The sequence below is a fragment of the Peromyscus californicus genome, unplaced genomic scaffold (assembly GCF_007827085.1).
Source record: "Peromyscus californicus insignis strain IS unplaced genomic scaffold, ASM782708v3 Scaffold_13__1_contigs__length_99412109, whole genome shotgun sequence".
NCBI lineage: Eukaryota > Metazoa > Chordata > Mammalia > Rodentia > Cricetidae > Peromyscus > Peromyscus californicus.
The window spans coordinates 4,708,183-4,726,843 of record NW_026294424.1 but is presented as its reverse complement, the minus strand read 5'-3'; the positions used below and the strand labels follow the sequence as shown (position 1 = coordinate 4,726,843).

Genomic DNA, 18,661 nt, shown 5'->3' with positions numbered 1-18,661 from the left:
TTTCCTTCTGCCAGTCAATCAACATATTTTTTTCCATCTCTAGTGTCTTCAATTTCTTCCTTCAGGGCTACTGTTTTCATCATAAAAGTCTCATACTTGGCTTAGGTTTATTTCTAGTTTTTTCTTCTTTACCCTCTTCTGCATTTTTTTTCTCTTAAGACAGGGTTTGTCTATGTAGTCCAGGCTGTCCTGGAACTTGCTATGTAGACCAGGCTGGCCTCAGACATCCTGCTCTCTTCAAGCACTGGAATTAAAGGCATGAACCACCATGCTTGGCCTGATTTAAAACTTGTTCCTTATTGTTATATAGAATAGCAACTGATACTGACTTTGTATCTTACTACTTTGATGAAAATGTTTATTTAGATCTAAGAGTTTTTTGGTGGTATCAGGGTCTTTTAAGTATACGATCAGTCTGTAAATAGGGATAATTGGGCATCTTCCTTTGCTGTGTGTATCCTTTATTTCTCTAGATTAACAATTCAAGAACTACTCTGGACAACAATGGAGAGAATAGACATATTTTTCTTTTTAAAATTGTTTGTCATACTTATTTTGGGGTGACTTGTGCTTGCCATAGGGGGCCAGTGGGCAGAGGACAACTCTCAAGAGTCGTTTCTGTCCTTCTACCACATGGGTCCCAGGGATTGAATTCAATTTGTCAGGCTCAGTAGTAAGCACCTTTACCTGCTGAGCTATCCTACTAACTAGACATTGTTTTCCTATTCCTGAATTTACAGGGAATGCTTTCAATTTTTTCCTCATTTAGTATAGTATTTGCAATAGGTTTCCTGCATATAGCCTTTTTTTATTATTTTTCCATTTTCATGTGTGGTGTGCAAGTGTGTGTACGCATGTTTGTATGTATAGGCACATATGTCTGAGTCAGTGCAAAAACACATGGGTGCACATGCATGTAGAGATCCAAAGTTGATGTAAGGAATCATTTCTCATCACTCTTCTACCTTATTCATTGAGGAAGGATCTCTCAATCAAACTTGAGTTCACTTATAATGCTAGTCTCACTAGCCAGTTTCTCTAGGGATTCCATCTCCACTTTCCAAGTATAGAATTACAAGAGGAGCTGGATACACACACACACACACACACACACACACACACACACACACACACACACACACACACCTCAGAGAATTTACAAGAATTCTGGGGATCTGAACTCCTGTCTTCACACTTGTATGGTAAGTACTTTAACCATCTTCCTAACCCTTAGTTTTAAATTACATTTATTTATGTTTGTGTGTGCATGTGGTCAGGAGACAACTTTCGGGAGTTCTCCCTGTTGACCAGGCAGATCCTGGAGGCTGAAATCTGGTAGTCAAGATTGGAGGGAAGTGCTGTTACTCAATGCTGACTCTCTTACTATAAGGTATGGTCCTTCTAGACATAGTTGCTTCAGGACATTACCATGAAAGGGTATTGAACTTTGTCAAATGTATGTATCTATTGAGGTGATCATGTGATTTCTGTCCCTGATTCTATTTATGTACTAAATTAATTTACTGATTTGCTTGTTTTGAACCATCCTTATATCCTTGGAATAAAACTAACTTGAAAAACAAAACAAAACAAAACAACAACAACAAAAATAACTTGATTGCCAGTGGTAGTGGTGCACAGCACTCAGGAGACAGAGACAGGCAGATCTCTGTGAGTTCAAAGCCAGCCTGGTCTACAGATCGAGTTCCAGGACAGGCAGAGCTACACAAGGAAACTCTGTCCTGAAAAACAAAAATAAAAACCTAACTTGATCATGTTGTAAGATGTTTTTAATGCGCTATGAAACTCAGTTTGCAAGTATTTTATTGAAAAAATTTGCACCTATGTTCATACAGGAAACAAGCACTAAAACACTAAAAGTTGTGAGGAAAGGTCAAAAAGAAAATGATGAATACAGGGGGAGCCAGAAAAGTGTGACATTTTCAGGAGTCCTAGTTAAATCTGAATGGGACAACAACAAATGATGGAAAATAGTAAATAGTAGAATATAATATAAAGGGCAGGCTGGCGCCAGATAATATATAGGAATACACGGGAATATTCGAGGGACAAACTTCCCAGAGAGTAAGACAAAGAATGACCTGAAGCTGTGACACAAACAAACAACCAAAGTGGCAGTCAACTGAAAATAAAAAGCAATGTGGAGGCTACCTCAAAAAACTCCAAGAGGCAGAAAGCAGTGGCCTTGGGAACTAAAATCTAAGACCTTGCAGAGTTGTATAAATGATTTGAAGTAAGGATTTTATATTTATTTGGTACGCATAAAAAATTACTCATTTACTCCTAATTAGAAGGAATATAGTCATCATAGCCTTTTAGTTTTTCATTCTGTCCCGGAAATTGCTAAATATTTCTACTAGATAGTGGGAACAAAGACAAGCTTCCCATTAAATGGATTTTAACAAATATATTTTGGGGAATCAAACTATGTTTGTAAAACTATTTTGAATATAATATACGTATCTCTAAACTCCAACTTAAAATAGAAAGTTCTAATAAATGTGTGGAAAATGTTTTTTCCTATGAAAATAAAAATAGACGCATATACTGATTAAAAACATGCTTAATCACAACATAGCATCTAGTCAGCTAACAATCTTAAAAACTCCTTTGACCCCAGTAATTACCAAACTCTTTTTACAGTATTACTGAACAATATAAAGCTGAAAAATTTACAGATGAACCCAACTCTGAATATAAAGGTGAGTTAAGGTAAAAAAGCAAAACAAACAATAACCTAAGCTTAAGGCACAAGAGAGCTAATACAATGGCTTAAAGAACAAAGTGTAAGCTTATTTCTTTCATGTTCTGAGATAAAAGGTCTCAGTTGGTGGTAGAGCTGTTTCATGAAGCACTCACAGGCCCAAAGTCCTTCTGGCACATTGTTTCACCCCCGCCCTATGATACTGTTATTTAGACTGCTATTTAGACTAGGACTGAAGAGAAATGATCTTGAGTTCCAACTGGGAAGCAAGTCAGCCATCTTCAAGCCTGCCTTGGAAGGGGCACTCACTACTGTCAGCACTTTGCTGACAGGAACCTGATGCAATCAACCTGAGCCATGCACACACCTCTGTACCTCAGAAAGGAAGTCTGGATTATAATAGGATAGATAATTAATCTCTGACAAAAAGGTCTTTGAAGCAATATAAAAATGTCTTCATTGCGAAGTTAGTTGTAATAAAAGCCAGGATAGTGGTGACCTTTGAGCAAGCAGAGGATTTTGAAAAAAATTTTGAGATTATAGCAATGTAAGCAGTAATTTTCACTAGGCTGGGCAGCCAGTGAATTCCCAAGCTCTACCTGCCTTTACCTCCAATGCTGCAATTACAGACATATGTGGCCTTGCCTGGCTGGCTTCTTTACTTGAGTACAAGGGATTCAAACTCAGCTGCTCAAGCCTCTTTTCCACTGAGCCATCTCTCCAGCCCCAAGTGCCACTGTCCTTTAACTGAGAAACTGTGTTTATAGACAGCATTTGTGCTAATACTTGGCAATACTCTCAAAGATTTCATCTCAATATCCTAACTCAATATGACTTATTTTGTAGAAAATAAACAAACTACAAGTTACTGGCTTTGCTAGTTAAAAAACCCTAATGTTACAAACCTTTCAGCTATACCTGTGCCTGAGAGTATATGCCACAGCTTTTTAGTATTATACATTATAAATCCACATACAAAAACCTATTCCTCTGATACCCAGAATTTAGACATTTTATGGCAGTATATTATAATGACAAACACGTCTCTAATGACTATATATAACAGCAAAAACAATTACAAATTCAATAATCTAAGAGTCAAGCAAGAGGCATTAGGAAAGAGCTCATCTTCTTAGAGGATACTAGAACACCTGGAACAAGGAAGAGTGTGATGTTAAAGCTATGGAGTTAAGGGACTTTGAATTTATAAGTAATTTAGTCACAATCAATAGGGAAGGGAGGGTATTGGAAACCACTTCTTTTGTAGGCAATGGAAATCCCTACAAAATATAGTTCTAGGGAATAATTTTATTACATTCATTTCACTTTTAAGTCTGTTTTTAAAATAATTAACATTCAAGACAATAAAAGGCTCATAAAATTACTTACTCTTTGTACTCTCTCCCTCATTCTTATACTCCATGAAATCACCTGAACGCATAGCACACATAATCTTCTGGGCAACAGTGGAGAGGGGTGTCCCACAGAGATCAAAACCTACACATGCCTCATAATTTTCCATTTTCATAAAGTCCTAAATATAAGATAAGTACCCATATATTAATTTTAAGACTTTAAAAGGACTTCTGTATATCTTCATTTAAAAGGTATTAATAACTACAGGAAACAGGTTTTGATTATAACACAAATAGAATGGAAAAATAAGAAGTGAGGCCTGTTGGTGCAAGCTGAATTAGGAGGCTGAGGTAGGACACAATTCAAGCCTGCCTAGGCTACTGAACAAGTTCAAGAACAACTGGGCAGATCAGTAAGACCTAATCACAAATTTTTTTTTTTTTTAAAGTGTGGGCATGGGGTTCAGTGGTAGAGCATTTGCTTGGTATGTGTAAATTCTAGCTTTGATTCCCAGTGCTACAAATCAAAACAAACCAGAGGCTCATCTGAGGGATCATGATAAACATATAAAAAGTACTTTCTAATTAACCAATTATGAAGTGAGCAGTCTACTTAAATACTCCTCAGTTCTGGAAGCTGGCTATTAATTTTCAAGCATACGACTCTGACAATACAGTAATTAAAACTGACTTGGGTCATCAAGGTAAACAAATAACCTGCCATCTTGGTAATGACACATTCTATTGGTCCCCTGGCTGAGTATGTAAATGTTTAGGTGGAAAATACAGAATAAATAACTGGTTCATATAGCTAAATTACCTGGCACCCACCAGGAAAGCAATTAACACATTTTCCTACATTATTTGAGAAAAGAAAAACTTAAATGCCTTATCTCTGGACATTCAAATGAACAGCTGACAGTTAAATCTTTTGTTTTTTTTGGAGGGAGGGGGGTTTGTTTTGTTTTCGAGACAGGGTTTCTCTGTTTAACAGCTCTGGCTGTCCTGGAACTCACTTTGTAGACCAGGCTGGCCCCAAACACACACAGATCCACCTGCCTCCGCCTCCTAAGTGCTGGGATTAAATGAGTGCGCCACCACTGCCTGGCCTGACAGTTAAATTTTATGACAAAATTTAATGTCAAAGTTTTTTTCAACTACAATAGGTTCACCTAACAAAAATAAATTTATGTAACATGATACAATAATTGACAAAAATGCATTTGCTTGATGGATTATAAAAATACAGTGCATGACCATTTTCTGTCTATAGTTTTATCCAAAAAATGTCCATAAAACATAAAATATGTAGTTTTTAAGACTGGTAAACCATATCACAAAGGTAAAGAATATTCTTAGAGGCATTTCTTATAGCTGAACTCTTACAGTATTTAGTATTTGACACAGACATATCATAAAATGATCTCTTTGGGAACATTTGATAAAATAACTGATAAGCTGACGAGTGTGGTGGTATATACTGATAATCCCATCATGGTCAAGGTAGGATCATGAATTAAAGGCCAATCTGGGCTACAAAAATTTAAGACCTTATCTTAAAAAAGAGAATTTAAAAAAACTAAAAAGCCACTTCAAATCTTTAAAATAATTGTCCAACATTTTCTTTCCTAAGAAAGTGATTTAAATATGTATCATAAATCCTTTAAGCAACCACTTGTACATAATTTTGAAACTTAAATTTCAAATTTCATTACTTATATCACACTGGTTAAAGCTCTAATATGGGCCACCAGACCCCAGTCCTTAAAATGGAAATGCTCAAACTCTGGTACAAGGAGACACATTTAAACTTCTCAAAGGTTACAATAGAGAATTAGAGGAAAATACTTTGAGCAGCAGAATTTTATAATACAACACACTGGTTATTGAATATACAATAGTATGATTTTACCAACAGAAGATAAAATTCAAAAATTCAGTGAAACTGCACATAGTACAGAAATCTATGTATCTGCTAGCTATCAGGCATTAAGTGACTAGTAAAAAAGGTCAAGTATGTAGCATACATACACTGAACAAAGGTATAACACATCCCAGGGTTTCAGAGTCCACAACATACATAGGAAAGCATACAACTTAAAGTTTCTGTGACTTTTGAAATTCAGTGTTTTCAGATCACAGTTGACCTCAGATAACTAAAACCTTAAAAAACAAAACTCAAAATTCTACAAACTTTTGAAACACTCAATAGAAAACACCAATTTAAGGAGATTTAATTATATTTAAAATATTTGTGTAACATGCTTTCTTCCTGCAAGTAAAAATTTGCCAAGATTAAGTGGCACCATGCAAACAGGTTATGAGAAGGACTTGGTAGTATGCCTGACGTGGTGGTGTTAATCTCAGCACTGGAGAGGTAAAAGCAGGCAGATCGATTAAGTTCAAGCCAGTCTGGCCAGCCAGTGCTACAAAAGTGTAGTACTTCTACTGTCAATGGTTACATGGGTTAAAAACCAATGTCACGAACTGAATAGCCCCTAACTTAAACGAGTGGGACCAAACTGTTTCAGATATTTTAATTTTTGTATATATATAATTAGATATTTTAGGGACAGAACCCAAGTCAAAATGTGAAATTCATTTATATTCAGACAAGTTTTATACACATAAGACTGAAGGTAGTTTTATAATTTATGTTTTTTTTGTTTTTGTTTTTGGAGACAGGGTTTCTCTGTAGTTTTGCGTCTTTCCTGGAACTCACTTTGTAGACCAGGCTGGCCTCAAACTCACAGAGATCCACCTGCCTCTGCCTCCCGAGTGCTGGGATTAAAGGCGTGTGCCACCACCGCCCGGCATAATTTATGTATTTTGTGACTCTGACTTGTCATGTAAGATCAGATGTAGAATTTTTCACTTGAGAAACATCCCAGTTGTTTATAAAGTTTCAGAGTATTTAAAAATTTCAGATTAGGGAAGTTCAACTTGACACTGAATCTATTAAAATGTTCTGTTGATCTTAAATTTATAAACTTAGCACTGAGGCTGAAGAGACGGGTTAATCACGGCCACCAAGACTGATGACCTGATTTCCATCCCTACAGCTTCTGTGGTAGAAGGATAACACGATTCCTGCAAGACATTCTCTTACCTTCACATATTCATCATGGTACACACTAATGTACATACACGCATCCCTCCCCCTCATAAATGTAAAAGAAATTTATTTTCCTTATTAGTTTATTAGTGTTTATTAGAAATAGCCTCCTAATACTTAAATCGAAACACAGCAAGCATCGTAAAGATTCAGTTTTTAGAAATCTTCAATCTTTAAGACCAGAGGCCTTAATCTTTGACTGGTTTTCTAAATTTTCCACAACATCTTTCAGATAGTCTTCATCTTTAAAAAAATATACATATAATTCTCTTTCCACTTGATGCAATTTATTAGTTGCCAAAATTTTTCTTTTTGTCTTCACATCAGCAAGAATATCAGTAAGGAGATGATTTAGTTTATTCAACTTAGATTCAACTCGATGAAAGTGCTCCATTAACTCCTGTAGGGGAGAAAAAAAGCTTTATTTCAAGAACTTTATCCCTAACACCAACTAAAAACTTTAAATATAACTTAAAAGGAAATTTTATTGATTTAATAAATTCTCATAATCATAATAAAAAGCCATATTTGGCTGGAGTGATGGAACATACTCTTAATCTCAACACTTGAGAGACAGAGGCAGGAAGATCTCTTAGTTTCGAGGACAGTCTGATCTGCATAGTTAATTCCAAGCCAGCCAGGGCTACATAGTGAGATCCTATCTTTAAAAAAAGAACTAAAGAAACAAAAAGATAGGGCTGAAGAGATGGCTCAGTGGACAAAAGTACTTGCTATTAAGCTTGATGACCCAAGTTTGATCCTCCAAATGTACATGTTTGAAGCAAACAACAGACCCCCAATTGTCCTCTGATCTCTAGACAGGTGAGCACCCCTCCACACAAAATATAAATAAATGTAATAAAAATTTTTAAAAAGAAAACTAACCCTTAAAAGGTTGGGCATAATGGTGCTCATGCTTGTGATCCCTGCAGTAGGAAAGTTGAGGCCAGACTGGGATACACATTTTTTTCAGATCTTACCATATCTGAAATGAAGAGGCATCTTATCATAGAGACCATCATGTGGTGGCTATTGATGGTCAAGCACTCTTTTCAGGTAAGCACGGTGGCTCACATCTGTAATCCCACCACTTGAAGACAAAGGAAAGAAGACTGCTACAAATCTATGTAGCAAGTTCCAGACCAGCAAGGGCTACATGGTGAGATTCTGTTCCGAACAAAACAAAAGTTTTCCCTAATATTCTTGATGTAGAAAAGTGTGTCAACTGTGAATCACAAAATAATTTAGAGCAATTCGGAATTAAGCATGAGGCTTTAGAAGTAGTCTCATTTTAATTGGCTTATTTTCTCCCTTTAAAATATGCTCAACAGTAACACAATGATGGGCTAGAGACACCTCAGTAGATAATGGCACCTACAGCCAAGCCTGACAACCATAGTTCAATCTATGGAAAAATATGGTAGAAAGAAGGAAACCAACTTCTACAAATTGTCTTGATTTCCACTTATGCATCATGGCACCCCCACATAACACACAAATAAAAGTGTGAGTTAAAAAAAAAACAAAACAGGCAGATCTCTGTGAATTCAAGGCCAGCCTAGTGTACAGAGTGAGATCCAGGACAGGCACCAAAACTACACAGAGAAACCCTGTCTCGAAAAACAAAAAACAAAAACAATTAACTTTCAAATTCTGTACACGATATTCAAAATTATCTGAATGTGTATGAGGCGTTACAAAAAAAACCGTAAGTTTTTATATGGTGGCATATGCCTATAAACCCAGTACCCAGGAGATTTTGAGGTGGAGACCAGATAGACTACACAGCAAGACCCTTCTCTCTAAATAAATAAATTTTATATTAGTGTAATGAGATAGGGTAATCTTTTCTTCATGATATTTTCTTTTAAAAGAAACATCATTTTTTAAAGATGTTATTTTTTTATTTGAATAAGTATTTTTGCTTGCATGTGTGTATGTGTACCACATGTGTGCCTGATAACCACAAAAGCCAAGGATGTCAGAACCCCTAGAACTAGAGTCACAGATGGTTGTGTGCCACCATATGGGTGCTAGGAATGAAACATGGGTCCTCTACAAGAGCAGCAAATGCTCTTAACTACTGAGCTAGCTCTCCAGCCCCTTACAATAAGCATAATTTTTTAAAGCATTTTAAATTTCCTAGGTAAAACACTCACCTGATCACAAAGCAATAGCTGGTTTCCTCCATGATACAAAGCATCACAAAGCATGTCCACATCGTTATTCAGTTTGGACAGAAAGAAAAAATGCTCTTGAGTAGATACTGCCAACTGATCTTGTATTAGAGAAATATCTTGTTTCAATTTCTCAGCCACTTCCTCCAGGTGTTCATGGGTTATAAACAATTCTTTTTTCTTATTGTCTCCTTTTAAAAGTTGATAAAGCCTAAAATACAAAATTTAAAATTAAATAGAGCAATGTTCATGTTAGTAGTTTTCAAAATTATAACTCATCATATTGAGTCACGGATAGTGATAGCTAAGTAACAACTGAAAAGTAGTTAATTTATGTGTTTCTAATACTGAGCAACTGAAACCATCACAAGAAGCTAAAGTAGGTGGATCACAGGCTCAAGGTACATAGCAAATTCAAGGCCACTGAGACACTATTTCAAAAAAATAAATAATTATTTAAAAGAAATATCTGAATTTCCAGTTTCTCCATCTTCCATATTTTAGATATAAACTTCACCTTGATTTTCAACTGCCATTAGTTTACTTCAAAATGAGCTTCAGTGATATGTCCCAAGAAAACACTTCTTTTACACAACACATCTATGATGTAGCAGTAGCAACAATGACCCAGGGGAAAAAAATCAATCTTTAATGCCTATTTCACAAGACTGTCATGGGAGTAAAAGAGAAAAACTAAAAATGTAAATATTGTAAAATGTAAACAATTAAGATCTATATAAATGGCCACTAACAACAAAACTTCCTACTTTAATTTGTTCAGTATTTTGGTTGGTAAAAATCCTGATAATTAACAAGACCATTTTAACATTTCACTTAATGGCAGAAAAACTCATCAGCCTATAGGACAAGAGAAAAATCTAACATGTTATACCTGCCTTATAAAAAAAGGCTTTTACTTATAATATACATACACCAACATACAGCTTGCTCTCTTCACACACACAAAGCTTAACAGACTGTAAAACTGGTTGAAGTCCAAAGCTGTCAATTACAATCCTGAGAACTATAACTACACAATTACACACTGGCACATTCACATAGATCATGATGCTGACGGTAACCCCTAAAATTAAAACACTGAGGCAACCCTAAGTCATTCATTTTACTAATAAGCAACAAAACGATTTAGAGTATGTTATTCCAACCCTACAGAAAAAATGAGGAATAGGATACAAATGTATGTGTGTGTACATGTGCATGGGAACATGTGCTGTGGAGAGGCCAGAGGTGGATGTTAGGGTCTTCCTCAACTATTCTCTGTCTCCCTTTTTAACAAAGGCTCTCACGAATCTAGAGCTCACCTATTCAGTGAGACTGGATGGCCAGCAAACACTAGGGAATCCTTCTTCCTCTACCTCTCAGTGTAGAGATGACAGGAGTGTACCACAGCACCTGGCTTTGTTATGTAGTTTCTAAGGGATCAAATTCAGGTTCTCAAGCTTATACACAAGCACTTCAGTGACTGCACTATCTCCCTAGCCCTGTCTCCCTGCCAATTGTTTCTTTCTTTAAAATACAAAGTCTCATTGTGCAATTCAGGCTGTCCTAGAATTGTTGCTATGTAGCCCAAGCTGACCTCAAATTCAAGATTCTCCTGCCCCAGCTTCCAGAAACTTAAGGGTATAATCCCATCACCACACAGGATTTAAAACACAAGTGTTTGTTGAATATTCTCATTCTACAGTCCATGATGGCCTCAAACTTAGGATCTTTCTACACCAGCGTTTTAGGCACTAGAATTACAGATAGTGAGCCACTATACTAGGCAGAACACAGACTTCTGAAGTCTACTACTTTAGCCTTCTAGCTCCAGTAGCTCCGCATCATCAATTACTTTAGATATCCAGGAAAGGCCAGCTTTCATTTTGAGTGGTCTACCTCACCAGACAGGGAAATAAAGTCTTCTATTCTACTACCACCTTCCCCAAATACAATCAGCATTATGCCCAGAAATACCTATGATATAAAGCTGTATTCAAATTTCCTGTCCCAAATCTAAAATAAAGTAAACAATGGTGTCTAAGTGGAAGTAAAATATTTTATCTTTTATTCCAACAAACTGACTTCAGCTCTAAAGTGTCTACATTCAGACCTAACATGAACAGAAAGGGAACAAAAAACTTTTAAAAGAAAAGCAGAAAGGTCATTCTAAGTACAAGTTAATTTTTTAAATCTTTGCAATTTCTGTTCAAACTCTCAAGTATTTCACACAAATAAAAAAATATTAAGGAAACAATGACATACATACCTATGAGCAGAATAATCTTTAGCGTCGATGGGAGTCCTGGAGTTTAACTGCTCAGATGCTGATGGATCTGTTAACGTTGCTAATCGCTGACAGAGCACATTTCTTTGACTAAGTTGTTGAACCAAATTTTCAAGTTGCCGATATGTATCCCAATGTCTTCTCAACTCAATTTCATATGATAATTGTACAAGCTCAAATGAAGCCTTCTGCTTTATCAACTGATTTAAAACTAGCTCTTGTCTTGCTGTATAATAATCTTGTTTCGCAATCTGCAGATCAAAATCTCCCTTTACAACTGGCATGTTCAATAACTGGGCATTCTCTTTTACCACAGCAGGCAAAATTTTGTCTTTTATATGAGTGATTTGTTCTTCAAGTTTTAGAATCTCACTGTTCAAGCTAGAAATTTTAGCATCCAAATTTTCTTTACCAATAGCCTATACAAAGAAAGCAATAACATTTTAAACTGTAGGTTTAAATTTTTATTTTAAAATTATTTTCATTTTTTTTTTTTTTTTTTTTTTTTTTTTTTTTTTTTTTTGGTTTTTCGAGACAGGGTTTCTCTGTGCAGCTTTGCGCCTTTCCTGGATCTCGCACTGCAGACCAGGCTGGCCTCGAACTCACAGAGATCCGCCTGTCTCTGCCTCCCGAGTGCTGGGATTAAAGGCGTGCGCCACCACCGCCCGGCTATTTTCATTTTTTATTTTAGGTGGCCAGATAATATGCTCAATGAATAAAAACTAACTTATTAGTAGAATCCAAAACTAGTTTTAAAAGGGAAAATATGGACTAAGTCAAGAGAAAAGCCAGCATGAACTACTGAACTTCAGTGCTTTTACACTATATATGTATACAGTGATGGCTAACTAGATCTCATCATTACCTTAATTATAACTTTATCAGCATATTACTCATTGGTAACAAATGGAAGATTCTAGTTTTTCTTAAAATTATCTCAATAGGTATTTTCTTAGTCCACCAGCTGATTATTGCACAGATTTACCAGACTTCTTTTATTATTTCAAATTTTTTGTCTGTTGTAGTAACTAATTTAATGCAGGTATTCTGATTCAGAAAAATCTACATTTTTATTCAACTATCTAGTGGTTACATTATCAAGAAAGCAAGTTTCCAAAGAGTACAGACGAACAATTGTAATAGATCTATACATTCTCAACAAGTAAAGAGGAATTCATTCCACTGAATCCTGAACTTTTGACTTCATTAACACCTTGTCAGAGAAACAAGGCAGAATAACCACAATCAAGCAAATAGTCTCTTTGGCATGTATCATAAAATGGAAACCCCAATTTAATCTATATTTGAAATGACACAAATATCAAATTCATAATGCAAATTAAGGCATTTTTGTTCAGAATTAACCAGATAGTATGAGTGAAGATAAAATTACTAAGTTCTGGTAATATGATTAATAATATATTTGTATGAAACACATACTGCAAATAAGTACTAAGCAAATATAAAATTAAAATTAGATACCCTCTTTCTAAAGGAGTAGCAATATTAAACTTATATTTCTAATAATTATAATACAAATTCAGTCTTATTTCTTATGTTTACCTCGCTGGTTAGGCTATGAAGGTTCTCTTCTGCCCATTTTATACTTGACTTCATGCTCAAATTACTCGCTTTCAAGTATATGATCTGTTGTTGGGCACAGATGTATGCTATCTGCAGTCTAGCCATCTCCAGCCGTCTCTCCCCAAGGATTTCTTCATTATCACAAATAGATGGTGTTTGTATATCTAAGAGCTGAAAATTTTCTTCATTTGAACTTTCAACTACTTCATGTATACCCTGAAAGAACTGCTTTTTGGTATATAAGGTTAAGGCTGCCGTGCTCTGCTCTTCTTGGCTTATATATTTTTTCAAGGAAAACTGAGATAAAAATACCATTGGATTTGTCCCTTGACCTAAATTAGAATTTCTGAAGAACATCATCAAATTATTAACTCCATCAGTGAGAACCTGAAGTTCATTACTGAGCTTAGTATTCACGGCATTCAGGAATCCCTGACTCTGTTTCAGCTTCTTAGTAGCTTCCTCTTGTTTAGCATTTAACGCCAGAGATTTGTAGCTAGTTTCAGAAGCCATCAACTGGTATTTATTCCGTCGCTGAATTTTTAAGTTCTTTAATTTCTGCAGAGTTTGAACCTCATCCTCTAATTTCTGTATCTCTGTGTCATCCAGTGTAGGTGTCTTCAAATCAAAAGTTTTACAAGTTCTAAGAGCTTCATCCAACGCTGTTCCTTCTAAGATGGGCTTGCCTGATCTTTGAAGGATGCTGAAAGCTTCCAATTCTTTTTCAGACAATACATTCTGTTCATTCACATTCCCACAAAACCATTTCAAAAACGACTCATCTTCAACAGCCTCAAACAGCCAGTCAAAATCTTCTCCATTAAGACTATCAGCTTTAGGATAACCAATTTTTTTCAATGTTTCCACGAACTCCTTTCCACAACTCATCGTTTAACTACCCCTGTTTCTTATATTTGATAAGAATCTATGGTAATGATTTTTAAAAACTAAATTCAAACAGAAAAAAGCATGTTTACACTAAGTCCACAGAAGAAGGGGGAAAAATACAATCTATAATGTGTTTTCCTAGAGGGGAAGAAAATAAGTATTAGACCACAAACAAGGCAAATGCATTTTAAATATACAGATAATTTTATCAGATGACATCAGGAAGCTACTTAAATGAAAGGCAAATGCAGGTTCGTTATCTGATGCAAATAAAGGAAAACATTAGCAATTAGGGCGTTGCTCAGGGCACTGCAACAGTAATGAAAATCTAATTAGTGAAAATTTAACAATAAAGACATTTTTCCAATGATGAAATTATTTAAAATACACTATATTTTGTAAGATAATAGTTGTTTTCACCTGTCGTTACTAGTTAGGAAATAGAAATATGTCACTTTTTTTGAGGAAGATCAACTAAATATTTACCTCAGTCAGCATTCATCAGGTTCAAACGACTCAATCTCCAGATTTAACCAGTCTAATGCAGAGAAAACCAGGGCGAACTGACAAGTTTCAAAGTACCCAGCAGTCATCAAGCAAAAAGTATTTTTTTCACCCAGCGCACAACGATCCACGACTTGAGCCCGAAGGTCAGTGGCAGTGGCAGGCCTTAAAAATCTCTAAACGTTTGACATTCTGTGAGCAAAATCTCTGGGCTGGTTTTTGTTTGTTTCTGAAGTATCCAGTTATGATACTTCGGATCCCTAATACAACACATCCACAAAAGCACCGAACTGCTGTTTTTAAAAGACGCATGAAGGATAGGAGTATATTTCAGGTTTAACGCTTGCCCAGTATGACTGAGGCCTTTTATCCGCAGCACCCGGGGAAAAAAAATTTACCAACCCCAGCCAGATGACTGGCCAAGCACCCCCACCCCTGGCAGGAAACCTCAGCCTCCCGCGCACCCCACGCCCGAGCCCAGTGACCTCTATCGGCGCTTCGAGCTGGCTGCAGGAGGGTAGAGGCGACCTGGCCAGCTCTGAACCGGAGCCCCTTACCTCAGGCGGCTGCCGCCGGCGTTCCCTGCTGCCTTCAACAGCGCGCGCCGCAGTGCCTCACGGGAGTGCCGGGACGCGCACGCGCAGATAGCAACAGCGCTACTGTCCGCTCAAGCGTCGCGTCGTGGAGAGGCCGAGGAGGAACTGCTGACCTGCCCCGCCCTCCCCCGCTCCCGGGAGCCAAGAGCCAGGTAATTGGCTCTCCTGCCAGACGTCCAGCCCCTTAACTCCGCCCCCGGCCCGCGGTGGTCCTGCCCGCTAGGCTCAGGAGGATTGGTTTCCTCACTGGAGACTCCGCCCCCGCCCAGCCACGCCCTAGAGTTGTCGTCGGTTTCTTCGGGCTGAGCGCTGCCCAGCGAACCAAGGCTTATCTCGATCAGTTAGGCCTCCTGTCCTAAGAATGGCTCGTAGTCTTTGACACCTCCAGGAGACAAAAGCCTGAGGCCGAACAGACCCCTTCCCCCGGCACGGTGACCTAGCTGGATGCAAATAACAGGGTCAGTAGTGGGGTCCCCACCGGCAGCAGGTCTCTTGCAGTGTAGGATTATTGGCTATAGATTCTTTTACAGTGGTTGTTTAACAAAAGCCCTTTAACTCCTAAGGCCTAACTGACTTCCTCCACGATCCTATCTATGTCAAAATATAAAGCCCGTATGTTTGGAGTGCTGTGGAAGCAATGCATTCAACTCAAAAGTACAGACATTCTGAGGAGGATGCTAGGCCACAGTCATTCGATGGAAGAATACTGACATAAGGCTAAATCTGATGCAAGTCTGCTTAATGGCCTAATGGCCCCAGAAAACTGACCTTTGGTGTTACAGTTGGCATTGGTAACAACGTGTTTGTATGGGAGAGAATTTGTTCGTTTTTCTAGCAGACAAACCGCATTTGCAACTTGCCAATCTCTTGTAAGACGACAAATAAATTTGCAAGGTGTGGGCTTTGATCATTAGAAAAAAATAGTACTCCCCTCCAGTCACAAATGAGGTGGCTTATCAGACAAAGTTCTAGGCTAGTTACTACTAGGTAGAATTCTACTCCCCTCCCTGTTTTTTAACATTATTGATTGTTTGATTGATTGATTGACTTTATGTATGAGTGCTCTATCTGCATGTACACCTTTATGCCAGAAGAGGGCATCAGATCTCACTACAGATGGTTGTGAGCCAGCATGTGGCTGCTGGGAATTGAACTCAGGACCTCTGGAAGAACAGCCAGTGCTCTTAACCTCTGAGCCACTTCTCCAGCTCCCTGCTTTTTATGGTTTTTGAGAAAAGCATTTGCTGCATGGCCCAGCCTGGGCTTGAATTCAAGATCCCCCTACTTTAGCATCTCCAGGTGTTGGGGTCATAGGTATGAATCACCTTGCCCAGCTCTTAATGTTTTTAAAGAGGAAAAAAAAAAACAACATAACATTCTAGCAGATAATTTAAATTGAAGTTGAAGACATTTACTATTAATTCTTGTTTTACTTTTTATCCTCCTTTTCAAAGTCAATAAAATCTAAAAGTGAATAAAAACAAACATTACAGGGGGAAAGTTCTCAGCATGGTGCCTAATCTGGGGTTAGGAAATCAGGGAGACAGGCCCAGAAGGACCCCTGGAGTCAAGCTGGAGGTAGGGGCTCAGCAGGGAGCTGGTGCTGAGTGGGTTTTGGCCGGAGGAAGTGCAGGCAGTGCTTCTGGGAAATTTTGCTGAGGAGGCAAAGAGCGAGAGAGAAGGAGCCAAATGACACAAGCAGGGGGGGTGGGAGCGCTGAGAGGATTTTTGGTTTTGTTTTGTTTTAAAATGGGAGGAACTTGGAGATATTTATAGAATGTGAGGAAGAACTCAGAGAAGACAAAATTAAGGATGCCAGAAAGACAAAGGACCTCTACGCGCAGGATGAGGTCCCCCCAGAGCAGGAGGCACAACCTGGAACCCAGGAGACCTTCCAGGAAACCCACTCTTCTTAGTGACTCCTGGGGGGTTCCTGGCCCCCAACTCTCCATTTCGAGTTGCTGACCACAGCTATTTGTTTGCAAGGTGTTTGTGAGGCCATAAGAAGCCCTAAAAATATAATGATTAGAACCGATCAGGCCCCTGAGTACAAAAGACAAACACAATGAGTTTAATTATTCAGATCTGGGAAGTTTTCCTGGAATTGGATTAGAAATTTAAGAAGGCAAATATGTTAAACTTATTTCCAAGACAAGCTTGTTTTCTACTCAAAATCAGTTGTGGTTTTAATGGGGTCAAAAGGTAAAGGGAAGCCGGGAGCTAATCTTTCCTAAGCAAGCCTGTGAGAATGTAATGGACAAAACAAGCCTAAATGCAGGACCAGGAGTGAAAGCCTTTGCTGTTGGCCTTTTCTACTTGGCTGAAGTTTTACTCTGCTGTCATCAATATTTTAAAAGTGTTTTATGTTTTAGACAGTATCTTTTCAGTCCGTTTTAAAACTCTGTATACAGCTGGGATGTTAAAGGTTGTTGGCAGATGCAGTTTAATGGAAGTGAAGAGATCTACTCTCCAAACAACATGGAGATGGGACTGTTTTTAAGCCAGGGAGTGACAGCCTCAAACATGTGTTAGCTTGATTCTGCATTGTTTTTTTCAAGTCACAAAAGGTCTGAGAAAGCTGGCACTGGACAACTCAGGAATGGGTAAAGGCAAGGGAACCCCAGGAGCTGGCAGAACCCTGGGGGCTGTCAGCCAGTGAGATGTGGTCTGGCAGCTTCTTCCTATTGGTCTTGTTCTTCCAGAAGAAAGCTGACTTTCTTTAGACCATGGAGTTGGGGGAGGGGAGATTTGCTTTTCATTGTGTTTACATTCATGTGACAAACGGAAACTCAGTACCAAACTGAGGAGCGTTTGGGTCTGCATCACTAGGAAGGGGTCACCATGGTGGTGGGTAGGGACAGGTCTTTGGAGCTGGAAGCTGATACCAAGAGGCCTGGCAGAGTTTAGGGCCCAGGGGAGCCTGGGACCTTAGATAGGCTGAGAGCCTTGTGTCTGTTGAGGCAGACTGGGATGAGAGCCACTGCAGCTCCCTTCCCAGACCAATGGCATAACTCTGGAAAAATCCAGAGCTCCTGTGCCCCCGCTGTCTGGCTACAGATTGGAAAAAGGAGAAGTCATGCAATGTCCCACTAGCAATTAGTCCAGATGAGTCCAGCACCTGTTTATGCAGCCATAATCTCAGCATCAGGGTGACAGAGAGGAACAAAGACTCCTCTTGCAGAGGAGGCTGGGCTTGAACTACCCATGAGATCCCAAATGAGACGGCAAGGACAACGGGCTAGGCTGGGTTGAGGTGAAGGACAGGAGACAGCAGGCATTTGAGTTTAATTCTGGGGATGAAGAAGCGGAGGAGCAGCAGGGCCATCTTGGAGCTACTCTGGCAGCCAAGAAGGAAGCAGACAAGGGTTCAGATTCATGCAGGGGTCTCATGTGGGGGCAAACATGAAGAAATATAGAGATAGGGCTAGGG

General features: G+C 38.3%; 2 protein-coding genes across 10 annotated transcripts in view; both read right to left on the bottom strand.

Annotated features, from left to right (window-relative positions):
• Poln (DNA polymerase nu) overlaps positions 1 to 15,287 on the bottom strand; it is a 152,314-nt gene extending 137,027 nt beyond the window's left edge. For 6 of the 7 annotated variants that reach the window (XM_052736197.1, XM_052736196.1, XM_052736198.1 and 3 more), the window contains exon 1: positions 4,115 to 5,056. In XM_052736197.1, the coding sequence (XP_052592157.1) occupies positions 4,115 to 4,253 (139 nt within the window). In that variant the 5' untranslated portion in view covers positions 4,254 to 5,056. Of the gene's footprint in view, positions 1 to 4,114; positions 5,057 to 15,192 lie in introns of those variants that run through there. The other variant, XM_052736194.1, reaches the window with a different exon arrangement.
• On the bottom strand, positions 5,186 to 15,298 carry Haus3 (HAUS augmin like complex subunit 3). 3 transcript variants are annotated; one of them, XM_052736209.1, is made up of 5 exons: positions 15,193 to 15,298; positions 13,223 to 14,269; positions 11,642 to 12,078; positions 9,355 to 9,583; positions 5,186 to 7,595 (listed from the first exon to the last, which is right to left on the bottom strand). In XM_052736209.1, exons 2-5 carry the CDS (start codon positions 14,129 to 14,131, stop codon positions 7,362 to 7,364), a joined length of 1,809 nt encoding a protein of 602 aa, XP_052592169.1. In that variant the 5' UTR covers positions 14,132 to 14,269; positions 15,193 to 15,298; the 3' UTR covers positions 5,186 to 7,361. The 3 variants fall into 3 exon arrangements, with proteins under 3 accessions (XP_052592169.1, XP_052592170.1, XP_052592168.1); XM_052736210.1 differs by having other exon boundaries at positions 14,618 to 15,258; XM_052736208.1 differs by having other exon boundaries at positions 13,223 to 15,258.
• Between the last annotated feature and the right edge of the window lie 3,363 nt (positions 15,299 to 18,661).

What these genes read in the sequence shown, in the direction of transcription:
- Haus3 (XM_052736209.1), bottom strand. Translation starts at nt 14,131, where the DNA reads ATGAGTTGTGGAAAGGAGTTCGTGGAAACATTGAAAAAAATTGGTTAT. An exon ending in TTCATAGCCTAACCAGCGAG is followed by an intron (nt 12,079 to 13,222) that starts GTAAACATAAGA and finishes TTCTTTGTATAG; the next exon opens with GCTATTGGTAAAGAAAATTT. An exon ending in AAAGATTATTCTGCTCATAG is followed by an intron (nt 9,584 to 11,641) that starts GTATGTATGTCA and finishes TTTGTATTTTAG; the next exon opens with GCTTTATCAACTTTTAAAAG.